Raw genomic sequence first — 21,127 nt, 5'->3', positions numbered from 1 at the left:
CCCAAAGGAAGGAGGAGATAAAAATAAAATAAAAAAAAAAGGGGGGGGGGAAAGAAAAAACAAGAAGGGTCCCCTGTAAGCTCCTAAGGATGTTGTAGAGCCTCAGCCGGCCTTCTCCAATACATTGCAGATTCAGACACTCAGCTCATTCCTTCATACGGATCCGCTTTTCATTTGCATTTAACCACACTGCATGGCTTCCTCCGGAGTTGTAAAAAAGTGCACCGACTCCAACGCCGTCACTCTTAGCTTTGCCGGGAACATCATTGATTATTGCACCCCAATCTCTCGCAGGTGCCTCTTTACTCCAGTAAAAGTCATACGTAGATTTTGAACAGAAATGGAGTAGTCCGGGTATATGGAAATTCTCTGGCCGTCAATCATAATGTCTCCATGTCTCTTGCCTTTCGTAGTATAGTGTCCCTGTCCCTGTAGTTAAGGAGCTTGTCTGGCATAGTGCGAGGGCCCCTGCCCGCTGGCTGTGGCTGCATTGGGACTCTGTGTGCACGTTCCACGGCATAGAGCTTGTATAAGGCATCAGCACCAATTTTCCCCCTGAGCCAGCCTTCTACATATTCAGTGGGGTTTCTTCCTTCCGCTTTCTCAGGGATGCCAACAATCCTGATGTTATTCCTTCTACAGCGATTCTCTAAGTCATCGTTTTTTGCCATGATTTCAGCTATCTGCTGTGCAAATGTTTTTTCAGACTTTTGTAGTTTTGTGATATGATCCTCTGTTATCCCAACTCTTTCCTCCACAGTTCCTGTTCTCAGGTCAGCTTTTTTGAGGTCTTTCTTAATGCCAATCACCTCTGCCTGTATTCCTGTAACTTGTTTTGTCAGGGTAGTCAGAGCTTGTTTACAAAAGGACACCATTGCAAAAACGTCCTATAGAGTGGGGTTTTCTGTAGCCTCTTCTGCACTATGTGCTTTCTCCACCTCCAGTGTATTATCTTGCTTCTCTCCACCATCCCCCATCTCATCAGAACTGGCAGCGTCTATCCACTTATCTTCCTCACCTCCATTATCTGTATGCAGCAGGGATCTCTCTGAATTCCAGGAAAATTTCTCCAGCCTTGCAGCGACCTGCATCCTCTGCTGACAGGCTTCATTAGCTTTCTCAGCTTCCTTCCTTATCATGGCACCATCTTGAGAGCTGGGGACTTTCCCACCTCCAGTATCTTTCTGCCTGCGACGGACCATGGCACCTCTCCGGATCCACCAGACGCACCCCAGACAAGTCCCCACCACCTTATCTTCCAGACAGCGGGCTGAGGCAGAGATAACAGCTGTGTTCAGGTATTTATTGTGGGTGTTTGCAGGAGAAGTCCAGAGACACATCTCCTCACATTGCCGTCCAGGCCACGCCCCCGTAATAATGGTACTTAAAAACTTTTGTCTAGGAATGTGTGGAGCTGCAGATTTGACATTATCTCTCCTTTCTACAAGACTGTTTAATGTTTGTTGGGGAGGGGAGGGTTTTAAGGTGGGTAGAGGCTGGATAGCCTCCAATGTTTATTTAGTTGTAACTTGTAAAACTTTAATAAAAACAGTTAATTAAAAAAAAATATATTGTTAACCACATCAAGGCCCTCCATATATCGACGAAGAAGATCTTCATGTTGCAGTGCTGCAGCCCTCAGCCTCCTCGACGATGCCCATACATCACGAAATCTTGGGTATCCTGTAGATGTAATGTGTTATTGTAACCATTTTAACCATACAAAGTAGAACAACACACAATTATCCCTTTTAGGTCACACTTACGAATGTGTAGACCAACATGATCATCATCTGAGGCAGAACTCAGCTCCTATCCAGCAGCAGCAGCCCCAAAGGCTAGTTGAACAGAAAACAGCCATATTTGAACACTAGTAAACAAACATAGCCGAACCAAGTTGCAAGGTTGTTTGCCAGTGGCAATGTAATATGCTGTGCTCTCACCTCGAGGAGAGCCAACACCAATCTCCTGGATTGAGGCAGGTGATGTTCTTGGTTTTGGTGATGAATGGGGTGACAAGAATGCAGGTGGTAGGTTGCCAGATGATGAGCTTGCTACAGATGGTGATGGCATTAAGGACACAGGAGGGGTTGCAGCAGGGGGTGGTGTTGCTGTTAAGGAAGGGCTCTGGGAATAACTAGTTGTTTGTGTTGGTGATGGTGAGGCAGGAGGTGACGGGGTCACATCAGGCATTTGTCTATGGGGTTCATTTTGTCCTATTGTATAAAGGCAAAAAACATCAGCTAAGAAGAATCCATCTTGTTTTTATAATTTTTAATATTTTTTTAAATTACTTATGCCTACCTAAAAAATGTAATATTCACGCACACAATGTAGACATTTTTGTTAAATAAAGATACAGGTATATCAAATCACAAAATTAATTGTTTAAAAAAACCTATATATTTGTTATACAGTACAACCCTATAGGCATGTTAGAACTAAATTTCCTTGCTGCGTTCAGTGTTAATGTAATGGCTATTGATTTTGCAGTATGCGTCACTTTTTTTACGCATGAACGTTACATCGCATGTGCGTCATGTAGAAGCCCCACCAACAGACATTGTTTACACAATTGAGTTTGTGAATGTGTCATGACACAGCGACGTCTGAATTCATATACACAAGACGCAAAAAACCAAAGTGAAAAATTGTATAAAAAAATACCCTGACTATAAAGTAATAAATTGCAAGTGCTTAATAACAGGGTACTTAGTATATACATTTTTGCAAAAAGGTAAAAAGCTGTCCCACCTCGTCACGGTGTACCCGTCTGGGACGGTCCCTAACCAACTAAAGTTAAAAACATTATACATACCTGACTTGTGTCTATCAAAACTCCAATGTGAATGGTAGCAAGTGGTCAGCCGGGTCCCAGATTAATTACACAGCAAAGTGGGAAGCAAATTGATTGCCCAGTCTCGGTATAAGGAGGGCTGCGCCCCCATCTTGCACTAAAGCAAGAACACAGACGAAAAACACCAAAAGAAACTGAGCTGTAACAATTGTTCAGTAAACGTGCAACATTACAAGCATGTGAAAGACGCATTAGTAGACTGACATGTAAACAATATAAACCTCACCATGCTTCGTGTTTAAAGATGTGCGGATACTTTCAATCCTTCTTGCAGATCTATACAGAAGGTCCGCCCACTTCTTTCTGACCTGCCTTGTAGTGCGTACTACTCCATAGTGCCTGGCTAGGCCTCGGCGGATTTTTCGCAGTACTGATCTTTTGTGGGCCATGGGACGTTCTTTAGCATTATGGCTTGCATAATCCAACATGTCCATTTATCTAACTAGGTAGGTCACTTCTCCATCACCTCAGACAGTGGCTCGCTTGCGGGCTGCCATCTTGAATATTGTTTTCTCTCATACAACTCTGTACTGTAGAGTGACCAAGCAGAACCAGGAAGTGGCGTCATGACGTCACTGTCTAATGCCATCCAGTAAGCATAACACAGTACATTATTTGCGCATCTGCGACTTCGTTGTGTGTGTTTGTGGGGGGTGTTCTTTTTTTTAATTAAAACATAGTGACAAATAAATTATGTAAAAAGAGAAAAGGATGTCCAGCTCTTCAGGCAAAGAAATCACGTCTTTATTTCATCATGCAGACACAGAGAATGACATGACCAGCACTAGCACTACGCATTTCAGGTGAAACACTCACCCTTAATCATGATGCTGGGGATACGGCGCTACAGAGTTTATATGCAAATGCTAATTAGTGGAACAGATGTTCAAACCACTTAAGCACCTTACATACTTAAAAATAAGGTTACCATGAAAAATGTTACATAATAAGATAAAATACAATACAATACAATATAAGTTTTCAAAGCTTTCTGGACTGGTTTAGGAATATGTGTGACTTCTGGCACACCAATTATGGTGCGCTAATAGACATGTGCAGGTATAACATTTACAAGTGAATGCACATAAAATATGTGCAAATACATAACTCTGCATAAATAGATAAATCTGCACATACATAAAAATGCACATAACATTTTTTTTCTTTATCTTATATGTGCATACATTTCCCTTCTTTATTTATGCTCAATTGTGATACAATATGCATATTTTCAAACTTGAACATGTGAGTTTTTTGGTATATTTTTTTCTCCTCACCATGTGCAATTGGGAAATCATGCTGCCTTTGAATACAATTTTGGAATAACCAAAGTTACCTAAAAAACCCATATTTTGTGCAAATACTATACTCCAATAAATTTATATTTTACATTTTAAATAGGGAGACCAATTCTCAATTTTTATACAAATAATTTTCTATTTTTTGTTTTTTGATTTATTAGTTAGGCTGTACTGATAGGGTGAAAATATATATTATGTGTTATATTGAGCAGAAGCTACTAAAGCCATATTATAAATTATGACTATTTGTGCTCAATTATGAATGATATATTTATTTTTTATTGTTTATTGTTAATAAGCTCAATATACAGGAAAGCCGACCCTATGCTGTTATTTTAATGGTGGACTAATAAAATACCACTGACAAAGTGGCTGAGCTCTATGAAAGCACACCCTGCGGCTGACATGCATTCCAACCAATATGAGAGAATCCATGCACTGCGATCAGAGCAAGAGAAAACGCACTATGACTAAAAAAGCATGGCGCACAGACAATACAAAAGCCGCAAGTAATATAAACTAGAGTAATAGGTTACATATTTGGGGGTATGTTATTATATTGCAAGTAGATGATTGTCAATGGATAATTTCGGACCCGATGCAAATGCATTGGTTCAGTATTTATAATATTCATAATTAATGAATCTACAATTAACAATAGATTTGTGAAGTGCAAGATTTTTTCACCACGATATAGCACCAAAACAAACCTTCATTGTTTGCTAATTAGTAAAAAATCATGAGGTCTCTGCGGAGATTCAAACCATGGGGGAAAGTAGTTCCCAGTTGGAACATCCACCAGGCCTCTCTTTTATGCAAGAATTTTTCCATGTCACCCCCTCTATGCGACCTGTGCATTTTCTCTATGCCATAAACCCGTAAAGTGTCAATTGTGCCCTGATGTTTATTAATAAAATGTTTTGATAACTGAGAGGTGCCTCTAGAAGTTTTTTTGTGTTATATCATATAGATGTTCTTTTATGCGTATATGAAGTTCCCGTTTTGTGCTTCCAATATATTTTAATTTGCAGGTTATACATTCTGCCAAGTAAACTATATATGTGCTTCTGCAGTTAATGAAAGTTTTTATTGCATAACTGCTGCTAGCATTGCTATTATCAAAGGATGTAGTTTTTTTAGGGGTCAGTGGGCATAGTTTACACTGTTTTCTTGCACATTGATAAAAACAAGAAAACAAGAAAGTTGTGTCTGTTTTTAATATATTTAGATTGCGGAAATTTTTTTTTCGTATGTCCGCAAACTGATTGCTATATTGTAATGCTAAAGTAATGGCTGAATTGGCAATCGATTGATTTTTAGACAAAGTCTGGGTGGCAGTTTTTGTTGAGTTATTTTTTGATTTTACAATTTTTTGTGCTCTACTGAGCATCCAGTTTTTATAACCTCTTTTTTTAAGTCTTAGGTTGATAGTATTTACTTCAGTTTGTAGAGTTGTTTGGGAGTTACAATTTCTATATGCACGTTGTGTTTCCCCTACTGGAATGGCCTTAATGGCATGTAAAGGATGATGACTTGCCGCATGCAAGATCGTATTTCCTGATACTTTTTTCCTGTGGGTACATGTTTCAATTTGCCCAGTGTTTAAACCCGTCATTCGCAAATCCAGGAAATCTACAGTGCTTTGTTGAAAATCCACCTTAAATTTTAGGTTGAAAGGATTATTATTTATGTAAGTAGTGAGGTCCGATACGAGAGATCCACCGCCTGCCCACACCAGGAGGACGTCATCGATGAATCTCCCGTACCAGACCACACACTCCACAAATGGATTATCATCACTATAGATATATCTCTTCCCACCAACTCATAACCAGATTTGCGACTGACGGGGAATATTTGGCGCCCATAGACACTCCAGTTCTCTGAATGAAAAATTGGGAATCAAACAAAAAATAATTGTTTGCCATAAGAAATCTAATGGCTCCTAATATGAAAGAAATTTTTTCATTATCAAAATTTGAATATTTTGTTAAATGATGTTAAACTGCCATTATCGCTACTTGCTGAGGTATTGAAGTGTAAAGGGAGATGACATCTGCTGTTATCCAGCTATAAGCATTTTGCCACTCGATTTTATTAATTTCATTTAAAACGCTGATGGTGTCTCTAAGGTATCCTGGGACACGACGGGCCAGAGGCTGCAGCACAGAGTCAATCCATTGCCCCAGCCTCTCGCCCGCCGAGCCAATGCTCGACACTATGGGCCGCATAGGGGGTGGACTTTCCCCATTATGCGTTTTAGGTAGCCCATAGAGAATGGGTATTCTGGGAATGTTAATTTTAAGACGCTCAGCATGCTTTTTATCATAGCAATTGAGGGAGGCCCCCTCATCAATTAATTTATGATTTTTTTTGTTAATGATAGTGGTGGGATCGGTGGTGACAGGGACATAAGTGTTAGTATCTGATAGTAAAAGACGCATCCAGTCGATGTAATCAACTTTATCCATTATGACCACCGATCCCCCTTTGTCGGATTTTTTGATTATGATGTTAGAATTTTTTTCTAATTGACAGAGTGCCTCCCTCTGTTGGACATTCAAATTGCTAAGGCTATTATTTTTACTAGAATCATATAGCAGTCTCAGGTCCCTCTCCATATTTTTTTGGAAGTCTATTATGGCTTCACATCTTTCATCTAATGGATAAAAATCCGGATTGGGAATACGAGCTGCAATATCTCTGCTGATGAGAGGCTCTAATTTATATTGGTTACCCAGTTCTTCCAATGTTAATAATGCAAGTTTTTCTCTAAATTCAAAATTTGCATACACATTTTCATGCTCAACTCTATTAAGGTTTAATTGCGCCCCATCACCCTCAAAAAGTGTTTTTTCACTACAACATTACGAACAAATTTGTTAATGTCACATAGTGTACCAAACAAATCAAAATTGTTAGTTGGTGCAAAATTTAAACCTAGGGCAAGAAGTGCTTTTTGTGTTTCCGATATATTATATGAGGACAAATTGATAACATCAAAATTCACATTAGAGTCTAAGTCCTTTTGGGACGCAGGGTATAACCTTTTGGATTTGTGCTTCCTACCTCCTCTTCTTCATTTCTTTTGGAATTTTTCTGTTTTTTGTAGTAGTTTTTTGATGGTTGAAATGTTGATTCAGCAGATGATTCATCTGTAGTGTATCCCATAGAAGTATCCAGATCAGAGGAGCCAAATGAGACTTTAGATTTCATTCTGGGAGTCTTTAATATGGAGCTCGGGCTTTTCCATCTGTTGGTGTTTTCCCATCTACCCCATTCGTACACTTGGTTAGATGAGTAGTCGTGTAAGTCCCTGTTTAACTTGCGTTTTTTCATATCCATGATGCTAGATTCGATTTTATCGACCGATGCTTGTATGCGATTGTTTCCAAATAATCTTTTCAGAAGTGATAGTTTTCAACGTGGATTTTGCTTCATCCAGATTTGTCTGGGTTTCCTTGAGTGTAATTTCCTCATGTTCAATGATTAGGCCCATAAGTTTCAAGGAGCACGAGGATAACGTGTCATTCCATTTAGAGACAAAGTTCTCAGAGTAAATGGTATTGGGAATTTTTTTCAGGCGTAAGCCCCTTGGAATGATTGATTTTTCCATATAATTTTTTAAGGTGGTTACATTCCACCAGATTCTGTTCTCTTTCTCTGCTAATTTTTGCAGTGTTTTAACAGATTCATCACTTGTTGAAAAAATAGCAGGTGCATTCATATCTGTGGCCCCAAATAGAGGCTTTGCTTTGTTTAAGCATTGACTACAGCTATTCATGTTGTTAATCGGGTAAGCACAAAGGGTTAAGTCCAGAAAACCAACTCGTTGTCTGCTAATTTAATGTGGAGAGCAGGAGCACGGGAGTCCCGATAAGCAGTAATAAATATCCAATTGTGTGCATCAGCTCACCGTGTGAAAGCTCAATCCCGATTTCGTCCTGGAGCACGGACAGGCACTGCCACAGCCCGGTACAACGTAAAAAGAGAAAAGGATGTCCAGCTCTTCAGGCAAAGAAATCACGTCTTTATTTCATCATGCAGACACAGAAAATGACATGACCAGCACTATGCGTTTCAGGTGAAAACACTCAATCATGATGCTGGGGATACGGCGCTACAGAGTTTATATGCAAATGCTAATTAGTGGAACAGATGTTCAAACCACTTAAGCACCTTACATACTTAAAAATAAGGTTACCATGAAAAATGTTACATAATAAGATAAAATACAATACAATACAATATAAGTTTTCAAAGCTTTCTGGACTGGTTTAGGAATATGTGTGACTTCTGGCACAACAATTATGGTGCGCTAATAGACATGTGCAGGTATAACATTTACAAGTGAATGCACATAAAATATGTGCAAATACATAACTCTGCATAGATAGATAAATCTGCACATATATAAAAATGAACATAAAAATTTTTTTCTTTATTTTATATGTGCATACATTTCCCTTCTTTATTTATGCTCAATTGCGATACAATATGCAGATTTTCAAACTTGAACATGTGAGTTATTTGGTATATTTTTTTCTCCTCACCATGTGCAATTGGGAAATCATGCTGCCTTTGAATACAATTTTGGAATAACCAAAGTTACCTAAAAAACCCATATTTTGTGCAAATACTATACTCCAATAAATGTATATTTTACATTTTAAATAGAGAGACCAATTCTCAATTTTTATACAAATAATTTTCTATTTTTTGTTTTTTTGATTTATTAGGCTGTACTGATAGGGTGAAAATATATATTATGTGTTATATTGAGCAGAAGCTACTAAAGCCATATTAAAAATGTCTGGCAAAAAATCCACTTTGCAGTGTGTGTCTCTGTGATTTGCTGACAGCCTGGCCCGCCCCACTGTACGCACGGTTAGAGAAAAAAAAAATGGCGATTGGCATTCTTTCAGCACTCAGCAGCAGCACTGATCTAAACCCCGTCGCCCCCGCACACTATACGCTGAATTTTGATAATAGCCTTATTCACAGTGACTCTCACTATTACAGTGAAAAGCAAGCTATAAACTAGAGAGGCTTATTGTTGATTGAACCGTTCTCGAACGTAACTCGAACTACCGAACTTTTACCAAATCGTTCGCGTTCGTCGAACGACTCGCACACCCCCCAAAATCACTCGAACATGAACTTGGCAAACCTCGAACCTTGAACATCGCTCATCTCTAATCGGGACACAGCTGCTGAGTATTGCAAATCAGTCAGGGACCGTCCAGTGGCCAGGTGCCGCAGTGTCACACCCAACTGCTCTTGAAGAGGAACGGCTGCATGCATTACAGTATCAGTCCTCATGATGTATGGTGCACATGGTCGAGTATGAAGTCTCGGACATCTGTAAAAAATTCCTGAAGTCCTGAGGATTTCTTTCTTGAAGGTCACGGACAAGCCTCATGTGTGTTATATCTGGCCGTCTCAGAAGCCACTCACAGGACCACATACGCCTTTGTCGTTGATTACGACGGCCTTGGTTTTGCTCTTCCTCCTTTTCCAACAAGGACGCTGTCATAATCAAACCAACAGAAAGAACACCTTGTTCAGCACTTGAAAGCATGCTGACCCTGCAATAGAAAACATACATATCAGAGGCGTTGCACTGACATATTTTAATCTGTGTTTACATTTTTTTTGTTTTCTAAGTTTAAAAAAAAAAAAAGTAAAACCATTCTTAAAATATAAATGCTCACAGGTGTATAACCATGTTAACAAGGCAAGATATAGCTCAGTGTTCATAAACTCAGGAAGTATGCTCAAAAATATGTCAAAATAAACATTATATGACAAATGAAAACCTACCCAAAAGATGTAATCAACCAGGATAAACGATAGTATCCGGGAGTGAAATATCACAAGTGTCACCATAGAGCTCTGTACAGAAACGCACACAGGACCGCGGGCAGCCACAAAGGACGACAATGAAACTTTGTGCCCGCCTTTTAAACTATACCTGACAAATCAGAACGCAGTTGTGACCACCAATCACAGCAGTGGAGGCGTGAAGATTTGTTTGTAACGACACGCCCGTGTTGCTGATGACGGATGCACAAACGACGTTGTTGGTCGTTGGCAGGGTGTCAAACGTAGCAGTATGTCTGTTGCGTTCAAAACGACGAACAAGATTTTGAAAATAAACGACGTGTCAATGATCAACGATTTTCGCTATATTTGCGATCGTTCAGAGTCGCTCGTAGGTGTCACACGCAACAACGTCGCTAACGATTACGGAAGTGCGTCACGGAAACTGTGACCCCGACGACATATCGCCAGATAAATCGTAGCGTGTAACGGGGCCTTTAGTTGTCAAACAAGATCGCTCATTTTCATGGGGAAACTTTCCCCATGAAACTCACATTTACATATAAAAATCCAGGATAATAAATGTTTATAGTGAAAAGTAGTTTAATAAGAGAAAAACAACAAACACAAGAAACAATAAACAATATATACAAACGCAAGAGAAGCGTGAAGTGTCCTTGGTGCTCCCATCATGGATCTTGTTGAGTGACATTCCCAGCATGTGTCAAGTATTCTGGGATATCAAACACTGATATGTTGGGTGGTAAATCTACCCAAGGGGGGTTAAATTCCAGACGCCGTGCATGGAGGGGTAATTGGGGTCGTAGACTGAAGGGGTTTTGGAAAGGAACATTAGAATAAGGTGTGAGGTGAGGATTAGAGTAAGATGTGATGGGAGGATTAAAATATGATGGAGATGGATATTTATATAGGGGAAATGATTTGAAGTTGGGATAAAGTACGAGCGGGTGTGTACTGTGAGGGGCAACCACATTAGAAGGAACGTATTTTGAATGGGATGCAGGAAGATGCCACAGGATTGTCGGAAAACAGGACGCAGGGTCTGGAGCTGAGGAGGAGGCTTGAGCCGCAGATTCCTGTCCTGGTCTGTTGGGTTCTGTGTTTGGAAGAGGATGAGATTTATAATCTGAAGACCTGTAGGGATGTCCATGGATAATGAAGGGGGCCAGATCATGTGGGTAGGTGTCCTGTCCGCTGACCGCCGTATTCTGGATCATCATGGCCTCCGGAGGAATCTGACTCACATCCACTGTCCAGAAGTTCCCTTTGGCCTGAGGATTGTGCGGATCCTTCAGTACCTGAAATAAAGATGAAATAAATTTAGATAATGATTGAAATAACATTTGATTTAGGAAATATAAAGACTCTACTGTATGTGGTCATAGAGAAGAAATGATGTGACACTTATGTGGGAAGAGTGGCTATATGGGACATGTGGAGGGCGGCTCCAGGGCCGGTATATAGATAGTCATGAAGAAGAACATTCAATAGGTTTCCACTTCTTGTACTATGAGATCAGACTTGTATTATCTCCACATACAATGTAATCAATGTCTTTATCCAGGTCTGTACCTTGTATTAGATGAAAGCTTTGATCGGGAAATCAGTGGATAATGGTGGAAATTTGGGGAACGATCATCTCCAAGGTAGAAAAGTCTGGGAGATTTGATTAGTTTATTGGTGTCGTGTGGAGGGGGGGGGCATTTATCAACTATATTGTGAAGGGGATAAAGATTTTGAGAAACTATAAAGCAAAGTGAAACCTCCTAAAATAATGTAAAATTCTAAAGAAAATAAAACAATTAAAATTAAGCAAATCAGATTTATGATATTAAAAAATTGTTGTGAAGTTCTATATGTTTCGTGAGATGGAGAAAGGTCCAACCTCATTAGAGGAGAAATCCAGCGCTGTGTGTGACGAGGTTTATTAGGAGAACCTGGAATCTGTTATTGGAATTATGGGGAATTTACTTTCTGTATCAGAGATGAAAAGTGTCCAGAAAATGATCCGGTGTAAGAGACAATTGTAAAATGTAGCAATTTTATCAGGACTTGTATTAGAGACCGGTTATTATTCAGTCTCAGAACAGGACGGATCCTCACAAATATAACTTACTCCGTGACCCATATACAGGCATTTGTTCTATGTCCTCCATTTCTACTGTCTTATAATATGACCAGTGATGGATCTAGACACACGAACAATGGTCCACGGCAAACAGAATGGTGTTTAACAAGGACAAATGCAAAGTCCTTCATCTCGGTAAAACAAATGTAAAAAGCATCTATAGTATGGGAGGAATAGAACTAGGTGATAGCACCGGGGAAAAGGACTGGGGTATAATAGTAGATCCCAGATTCAACATGCGCCAACAATGCAGAGGTGCAGCTAAAAAGACCAACAAAATTCTGGGATGTATCAAGATAAGCATTGAATGTAGATGAAGAGAGGAGATTATTGCCCTATACTCTGCCCTGGTCAGACCCCGCCTGGAATACTGTGTACAGTTCTGGGCCCCCAATTTAAGAAAGACATCGATATATTGGAGCAAGTCCAGAGAAGAGCAACCAAGATGGTAGAAAGTCTATAAACCATGTCATAAGAAAAACCGCTAAAAGAACTATGAATGTTTAGTTTGCAAAAGAGAAGGCTGAGAGGAGACTTAATAGCGGTCTACAAATATTTGAAAGGAAGTCACAGTGCAGAGGGAACCACCCTATTCTCATTAGCACAAGGAATTACAAGAAGCAATGGGATGAAACTAAAAGGAATGAGATTCATATTAGACATTAGGAAAATCTTTCTGACAGTGAGGGCAGTCAGAGTACAACAGGCTACCACAGGAGGTAGTAAGGGCAGTCAAAGAGTGGAACAGGCTACGGGAGGCAGTGAGCTCTCCATCAATAGAAATCTTCAAGTGGAAAATGGATAAACATATAGCTATGATGATTTAAAGAAAGCCTGCACTCGCAGGGAGTTGTACCCGATGGCCCTTGAGATTCTTTCCAATCATTCTATGAATAGTAACCATTCGGGTTCGAATTATTCATAATGAATCCTAAAGTTCTATTACAGTATTCATCACAAATAACAAACCTAATGCAAGTCAACAGGGAACCGAGCATTTTTTTGGGAAATGTTCACGAATAATCCGAACCCGAATAGTTACTATTCACTCATCACTAAAAATGCTGCATCTTACACTATTGAAGAAATCTCCTCTTATGTATGAAAAAGTATCAATATCCAATAGAAGAGAATTGCCCCAGAAAATTCCAGCCTCGAGTCCTCACCTTTCTGAAGCAGGCGTTGGAGGACAGGTTGTGCCTGATGGAGTCTTTCCAGCCTTTATATTCTCCATTGAATAAGGGGAACAATTCACCTATCTTTTCCAAAATCTAAAAGGAAAAAAAAACACAAAACATTCAGTTCTCCCAAACTTATTAACAGTGATCCGCTTTATCCTAAATTGTGAATTCTTCTTTCCTATAAAGTATTTATTAGAAACTAACTAAGTCTATTCCCACCAACCTTCCTCCTTTATATCATCGCTCTCTTACCTCCGACAGCTTCAGCCTCTTGTCTGGGGCGCTCTGTATCACCAGCGCAATCATGGCCAGGTAGGAATATGGAGGTTTGGGGTATCGCTGGTAATTCTTCATTTTCTCATTTTTCTGCTGTCCACTGTCCTTCTCTATTGGAGCTCCATCACTGTTGGAGTCCAGATCCAGTATCTGGTCAATGCTGAAGGTTTCCCACGGTTGGAGATTGGAGTTCATGTCTTCACAGATTCCAGTATTAGATGTGATGTGACTCTGGGTCAGTGAAGGAGCCTTGAAAAGAGCCGATCACCGCACCTCCGGCTTTCTTATGTTAATACCCCCAGCACAAGATGGAGGCCATTACTGGTAACAATTCAACTGCTATAGAAAGACCCTGATCCATAAACGGAATAACAGTGAGAATATGCAAAGCCTCACTCCTTGGCTTTGATCCATCGTTTATATATCTTTTGTCATGTATGTAGTGAGTGTGCACAGTGCGGCCCTTTGTGTGTATTCATCATCAGCCGCATAGGTAATGCTGAGGCCGAGAAGGAAACACACAGCCCATAGGGGCAACAGATTGTGCTCTGGACTGAAGAGCTTACATTTTGTGAGTTACATATATAAATGGTCACTTTTACACCCAAATTACCAATCATTTCTGTTACATATATATTTTAACAAATAATCCAGTAAAATCTTATTTTCCACATTTATAATTCTGGCTTTTTCCACTCCATCCCATTATTTCATGTATTGGATGAGGATATATTTAGATTTGTTTTACACTTGTTCCTTTATTTCATTTCTCATTATCGTCTGAATTTTCCTCCTTCCATCTACATTATTATTCAGGGGCATTAGATTGTTAGTGGTGACCACAGAGAGCAGTGTGGACACCGGCTTTCTATGTCTGGCATCCAGAGGCAAACAGAGGTGTAGTATTAAAACATTTTATTCAAAGATTTCATATTAAACGCTTCTTTTCCTTATTTCTTACGTTCCTTTTCACACATCAGTAGACGTCTGTATTATCTTCCCCCTTCCTCATTTTTATGCTGTGGGGGAATCTCCTCATTGACCGTGTGATGATTACACTGAACCCTACAGAGGATTATTTTCTATGGCAAATATCAGGGGGAGAATGTTCCTAAAGACTGAACCCCTCTAAGGAAGTGTGAATTTATGAGAAGCATTTATTGTTTGTCTTCTGGACACCACATTTCCAAGAACATTTTTGGATGTTTTTTTGTCCCTAGAATAAGTTGATAAATTTCATGGCTTCTCTCCTCCATTCTTTTTATATGACTTTTACTATTTAATCGTCATGATGATGTTTTCCAAGTGTATAAGTAAAGGAGATTACAGCCGGCTGGTGATTATTGTCATTCAGAATGTCAAACGTTGATCAATATTATTGTCTTCACCACTGAGAAGTCCTCCATACACATAAGACAAAGGTGGGCTGCCAAATGATCATTCCTCAGTTGTTTGATCCATTGATACTGTAGAAATTGGCCATTTTGGCCTCATTTTATTCCAAATCACCAAAATCAGGAATCCTGAGGGACCCTAAAGACGATGCTTTGGCCGATCTCTCAGAGACAGCCATGTCAGCTGTCTCTCCCATACACCGGAGCGGTCACTCAGCCGAGCACTCCTGTCTGCTCTTTGAGAAAGTCACCAACAGACAGCTCTGCCAGAGACTTCTTTCTAGAAGATCATAGGACACGACCATCCAAAATTAGACATGTGCGGCATCTCAGCAACAATCAGCAGCCGGAGCTCTCATACACACAGTGTAGGTGGCAGCTGTCAGCGTCAGGACTTCCACCGGCACTGGTCCAAGAGTCTCCGAAAATGATGTGAGGAGGCAGTTTAAGTCACTTAACATTGGTAAAGCTGCAGGGCCAGATGGACTCAGTCCACGTGTCCTTAAAGTGTGTGCAGACCAACTGTGGGTACCAGTGTTATGGAAAACTTCCTGTCTGGTTCTGGTACCCAAGACTACTTCTCCTGCAACTATAAATGACTATCGTCCTGTAGCCTTAACATCTCATGCTATGAAGGCCTTGGAAAGATTAGTGCTTGCTCACTTGAGTCCGAGGGTGAAGGCTTTTATTGATCCCCTACAGTTTGCTTACTGGCATAGATTGGGGGTGGACGATGCGATTCTCTCTCTGTTACATACTGTACATTGATTTTTGGAGAATGACGGAACCATTGTGCGGGCGATGTTCTTCGATTTCTCTAGTGCATTTAACACCCTGCAGCCACTTTTACTACACAAAAAGATGACTGATATGAAGGTGGAGCAGGGGTTGAGAAATTGGATAACTGACTACCTATCAGATCGGCCACAGTTTGTACAGATGGGAGCAGTTGTGTCTAGCAGATTATTGAGCAGTGTAGGTGCCCCTCAGGGAACGGTGCTAGATCCCTTCCTATTCACACTGTATACATCAGACTTTCAGTATAAATCTGATTTTTTGTCACCTTCAAAATTTCTCGGATGACTCTGTGGTTGTTGGATGTATTAGGGGGGACCATGGGGATGAGGAATATAGAAGGGTGGTGTCGAATTTTGTGGATTGGTGCCATGGTAACTATCTACAACTAAATTTTAAGAAAACTAAGGAGTTGGTGGCCAACTATAGCAGGAGAAAGATGGAATGTTTACCGATCACTATTGCTGATCAGGAGGTAGAGCAGGTGGAGAGTTACAAATATTTGGGGGTCCACCTGGATAGCAAACTGGACTGGAGAGGCCACTCAGAGATGGTCTACAAGAAGTGGATGAGCAGATTGTATTTCCTAAGGAAACTGAGGTCTTTTAATGTGTGCAGCAAAATGTTAGAAATGTTCTACCAGTCTGTAGTGGCAAGTGCCATCTTTTTTGCACTCATATGCTGGGGTAGTAGTGTGCGGGTCTCTGATGCTGGGGTAGTAGTGTGAGGATCTCTGATGCTGGGGTAGTAGTGTGTGGGTCTCTGATGCTAATAAGCTGAATAAGCTTATCAAGAAGGCAAGCTCCGCTGTTGGCTGCAATCTTGACTCTTTTGAGGAGGTAGTGGAGAGAAGAACTGAAAAAGTGTATGGCGATTATGAATAATAATGCACATCCATTATATGAGCTATTCATAAGACAGAAGAGCCCCTTCAGTAACTGGCTAATCCTTCTGAGGTGTAAGAAGGAAAAATATAGGAAATCATTTGTGCCAACTTCTATAGGAATGTACAACAATAACAGTGTAAAATCATCAAGGTGAATGTCTACATTATTTTTTCTACTTTCAGTTCACCCGCTGTGTATGTCCTAATCTAATGTATAATGTTCTTCTGTCAACTCTACTGTCTCGTCAATTATGTAATTCATGTTATGATTTAAGCTGTGCTACCATAATTTCCCAAGGAATCAATAAAGTGTATCGTATGGTAATGAATATAGGGGGCTTTATAGTCACTGAGATATGTTGGAAAGTGGATTATTCCCTCCTTCTCCAATATTTACAAGAACAAACGTCATATTCCAATTCTTATAATAATGTACAATTCAGCAGTAACAGATGGACTCGAGTAGAGTTCTATATAAAATCATTTTCAGGTCTTCACTCCTGATATGATCACAGATAAATGTGCTCTTTTGTGGCTGTGATTGGGAACCTTTGCTTGATACAATTAATTGTTTTTTTTTAAAAAAAAAAAACATTGGGGGAAAAGTAGGGCCTTGAATGATAATGTCTCTGGAGCTTCACCTTAATGTCTATTTTGTCCAATTCTTTACAACTATGAAGAATTGAAATGTATTTCACAATAGTAACAATAAAGCTGTGATTATTTTCTGGTCGGCTCCGCTCGGTCTCGCTCAGGTTCTTTATTTACATCAGTTACAATGTGAATGACCCGAATATCCCCCATCAAGACCCCCTGGTCCCTCTGATTTCTCTCAGCAGGAGGCTCCATATTCCTGCTCCCTCCGCATAGAATAGAAGACTTGTTGTTATGTAACCCCTTCCCCACCCGATGCTTCTGCTCCCGAGGAACAGAATATTTACATAGCATTACATAGTGCAGGAATCAGTCACCAGTGATGTCTCCATCTTCCTATAAATCCCCCAAATTGTAAACTACAGATGACTTTTTGTCTTGTATTTTATATCACATTCATCTAATATCTGATCTGTAAGATTTTTCCTCGTAGATTATTATTTCTCTTTTCCTCCTGAAATCTTCCTGGACATTAATCGCATTTTTGTAAGTTTCTTGCTCTTCCAAAGTTGAGTTTTTCCTGTGCTTCGTCCTAAGTTGTGGTCGGCTGTCAGTAATGTTGGGTGTGATCTCGGATAATTTACTTTTTCATTCCTTCCCATCGTGTGGATTGGTGATCACTTGTAATAATCAGATTAAAATTAAGAAACCCCCAGAGCCGAGGAGCCGGAATCTGTAGAAATCACCAACTCCAGTTTATAATAAATATATATTATGTTTTTGGAAATTAATAAATGACAGAAGGAATTTAGAACATTGTAGAAAGCCTGATGTTACTATTAAACCACAGTAAATTTATTATCAATTATTGGTCATTTCTGAAGGAATCGGAGTCTGGAAATCTAGAGGTGAATCGGGGCCTCGGCTCAACGACTCCACAGCTCTGCTTTTAGGTTCAGTCACATAGAGCCGGATGATGAGGATCATCTATGGTGTCACGTTGGACGCTGTACGGTCAGAAGACCCTTCTTCAGTGAGAAAAGACAAAATAATGCATTCTCTGAAAATCAGCTCCGGAATGACGGAGTCACCAGCGCAGAACTTCCCTCGATCACCGGAGGCGCGGACGTAATGAGAAAGTTACAAGATTTCCGGGAACCGATAGAAATAGGCGCAGGATCCAACTGTCAGAAACATTTACCACCAATCTCAGAAAATGGCCGCACAAACTGCATTTTATTTTCATGAACTTCTAAAGAAAAAATGTAAACAACTCACAAAAAATATAAAACTTTAATATTCCTGTAACAGTACTGTCCTGGAAAATCATGAAAGTACATAACCAATGCAGTAAAAAAATTACAAAGGCTAAAATCTTTTATATTGATTTTTTTGTTTATTTTTGCTTTTTCCTTTCAGATTTCATTTCTATAGACATAGTAATATAGGGGTTTATTTTTGCATTTTTCAATATTTTTTTATTTATGTTTTAATAATTACCGGCAGGTGCACGTTCCCACAGTGGCTGACTATGCCATTCACAAATATGGCTATTAGTACATAAGCCTTGTACAGACATATTTGTTCCTTTGGTTATTTTTTTTATCAATTGTAATGTTCCTATCCCAAAAACAACTGACTTTACATACTAGGGAAAATAGGATTCAAATACTATAGATATTTTTGCCTTACGATATTCTCTTCATTGCAATAGTGAACGTTTTCATCTCGTTCTGAATCTATCAGAACTCTTTCAGAGTTAGGGTCAAATTCTGGATCATTGATTCCATTTACATCCACAGAAGAAGTTTGGCTGATTTCAGAAGAGCCATCCATTTCTCTGCAAGTGTAATCAGACGGTTTGGGGTTTTTTTTTTGCATTGGTGTTGAAAATCCCAAGGGATAAAAATGATCCAGTTGTATTGCTGTGTTATCAAACACGTAATGTGGATCAGGAAACTGACACCCTGCGTCCATCGTAACAATCTTGTGTTAGATGATGCGTCCTGTCCCACGATGTGGAACCGTACATGGTTATTTATGGATAGTTGTATTAGTCCCATGATGTGGAACTGTACATGGTAATTTATGGATAGTTGTATTAGTACCATGATGTGGAACCGTACATGGTAATTTATGGATAGTTGTATTAGTCCTATGATGTGGAAATGTACATGGTAATTTATGGATAGTTGTATTAGTCCTACGATGTGGAACCGTACATGGTTATTTATGGATAGTTGTATTAGTCCTATGATGTGGAAATGTACATGGTAATTTATGGATAGTTGTATTAGTCCTACGATGTGGAACCGTACATGGTTATTTATGGATAGTTGTATTAGTCCCATGATGTGGAACCTTACATGGTAATTTATGGATAGTTGTATTGGTCTCAAGATGTTGAACCGTACATGGTAATTTTTGGATAGTTGTATTGGTCTCACAATGTTGAACCGTACATGGTAATGTACATGTAGTCGTGGAAGCATTCCTTTGCAGGACACTATTGCCTTCTCTTACTGTTATTCGCTTGACCAATAGAAAGTTAGTTGGCAATTTTCTTACCATCTTTCTTTTACGTTCCATATTTTGGTCCATCAGCTGGGAGGAGGTAGAAGGAGTTCCATCACTTTTCTTGCTTTTGTTCCCAGTAAAATAGTTGTGTTCTTAACACAATTCTTGGCACTTTGATTTGTAAAAATAGTGGGGACTGCAGAATCCCTCAGATACTTTTTTTTTATCTCAGATGCAAATGACGCACCCCAGGGCTCTGGGGTACTCAGTTCCGGGCTGTATATTACTGGGAAAGTTCACTGGGTGGCCATTGACCCTCAGGAGTCGCTTAATAGTGGTTTTGTACAAGAAAAGAATAAAAATAAAGTTTTTTGTGACGCCACTTGCGGTATGCAGCTATATAGGGAAAGCCGCAGCTGCACAGTCTGTCACTGCTGGGGCTGGTGGTATTGGGCAGCTGGGATGTTATGGCTCTCCGCAAGTAGAGCTGAGCCCAAGAGGAAAATGATGGTGGTTGTAGTAAATCGATGTAGAGGTGTAGGAAGAATTCAGACAACACAGGGGCTGCGGTTTAACTTGTGTTTTACTCACTGGTTTGGAGTTGCTGCTACCCGGTTTGTGCTGATCTTTACCAATCCTGTATTTCCTTTGTACCAGTGCCGGTGTAGTGACCTGGTGAGCTTTACTTCCATGCACCCTGTAGTAGTTGGTAGGTCCCAGTGGCTTGGAGCGTTTTTGGGCTCCCCCTCCTGTTGTCTCTGTCCTGGCCCATACGGCAGGCAGCTTGAACCTCTCTTGGGTCGGACTTCTGTCCCCGTTCCCAGGTTCCCTCTCTGCTGCTGTGCCCCGGACACTAACGTCGGTAAGGTCCTTGATGGTCCCCTCACCGGGCAGATTGTTATCAGGTGAGTCTGAAGCATCTTCCTGAACTAGGGCTCTGCACCCCGTTAGTGCTCGGTCCAGTGAGCACGTCAGCTTCTGACTGACTGTCTTTTCACTAACTAATTCTCTCGCTGACAAGATGTCTGTCATCCGTTCACTTCACTGACTAGCCCCTCCTCCTCCCAGGTTTCTGACTAGTGGATTGGATGCGTCCCAGGAAATAGGTGACCACCCATCAGGTTCATCTCTAGCATGTCACCCAGTCTGGGGAAAAGAGCAGGGATTTGTGTGTGTTGTGGTGTTTACCAGCACTGGCCTTCCAAGAATCCAGGGTTAGATGTAGTACCTTGTGGCACCTGACACTCAGGGGCGCCACACAAATATGTAACAATCCTCCTCAGTGTCTTGATCACATTCTGAATTGGTCGTGCTTTTTACCTGCCAGGATTCTTTCAGAAAGTGTCAGTGTTGG

The 21,127-nt window shown here is 40.2% G+C and overlaps 1 protein-coding gene across 1 annotated transcript; it reads right to left on the bottom strand.

Moving 5' to 3' along the window:
• Positions 1–10,670: 10,670 nt before the first annotated feature.
• LOC142243790 (forkhead activin signal transducer 3-like) lies at positions 10,671–19,233 on the bottom strand. The gene is made up of 4 exons (XM_075315990.1): positions 18,949–19,233; positions 13,564–13,836; positions 13,297–13,401; positions 10,671–11,300 (listed from the first exon to the last, which is right to left on the bottom strand). Exons 1-4 carry the CDS (start codon positions 19,231–19,233, stop codon positions 10,671–10,673), a joined length of 1,293 nt encoding a protein of 430 aa, XP_075172105.1.
• Between the last annotated feature and the right edge of the window lie 1,894 nt (positions 19,234–21,127).

Source organism: Anomaloglossus baeobatrachus, chromosome 6, assembly GCF_048569485.1.
Source record: "Anomaloglossus baeobatrachus isolate aAnoBae1 chromosome 6, aAnoBae1.hap1, whole genome shotgun sequence".
Lineage (NCBI taxonomy): Eukaryota > Metazoa > Chordata > Amphibia > Anura > Aromobatidae > Anomaloglossus > Anomaloglossus baeobatrachus.
This window is presented reverse-complemented; position numbering and strand designations above follow the sequence as displayed.

Coding starts and splice junctions, on each gene's coding strand:
- LOC142243790 (XM_075315990.1), bottom strand. CDS start 19,233: ATGGACGCAGGGTGTCAGTTTCCTGATCCACATTACGTGTTTGATAAC. Junction 13,837..18,948: donor ATTGCAATGAAGAGAATATC/GTAAGGCAAAAA, acceptor GCTCTTTTCAAG/GCTCCTTCACTGACCCAGAG. Junction 11,301..13,296: donor CCAACGCCTGCTTCAGAAAG/GTGAGGACTCGA, acceptor TCTTTATTTCAG/GTACTGAAGGATCCGCACAA.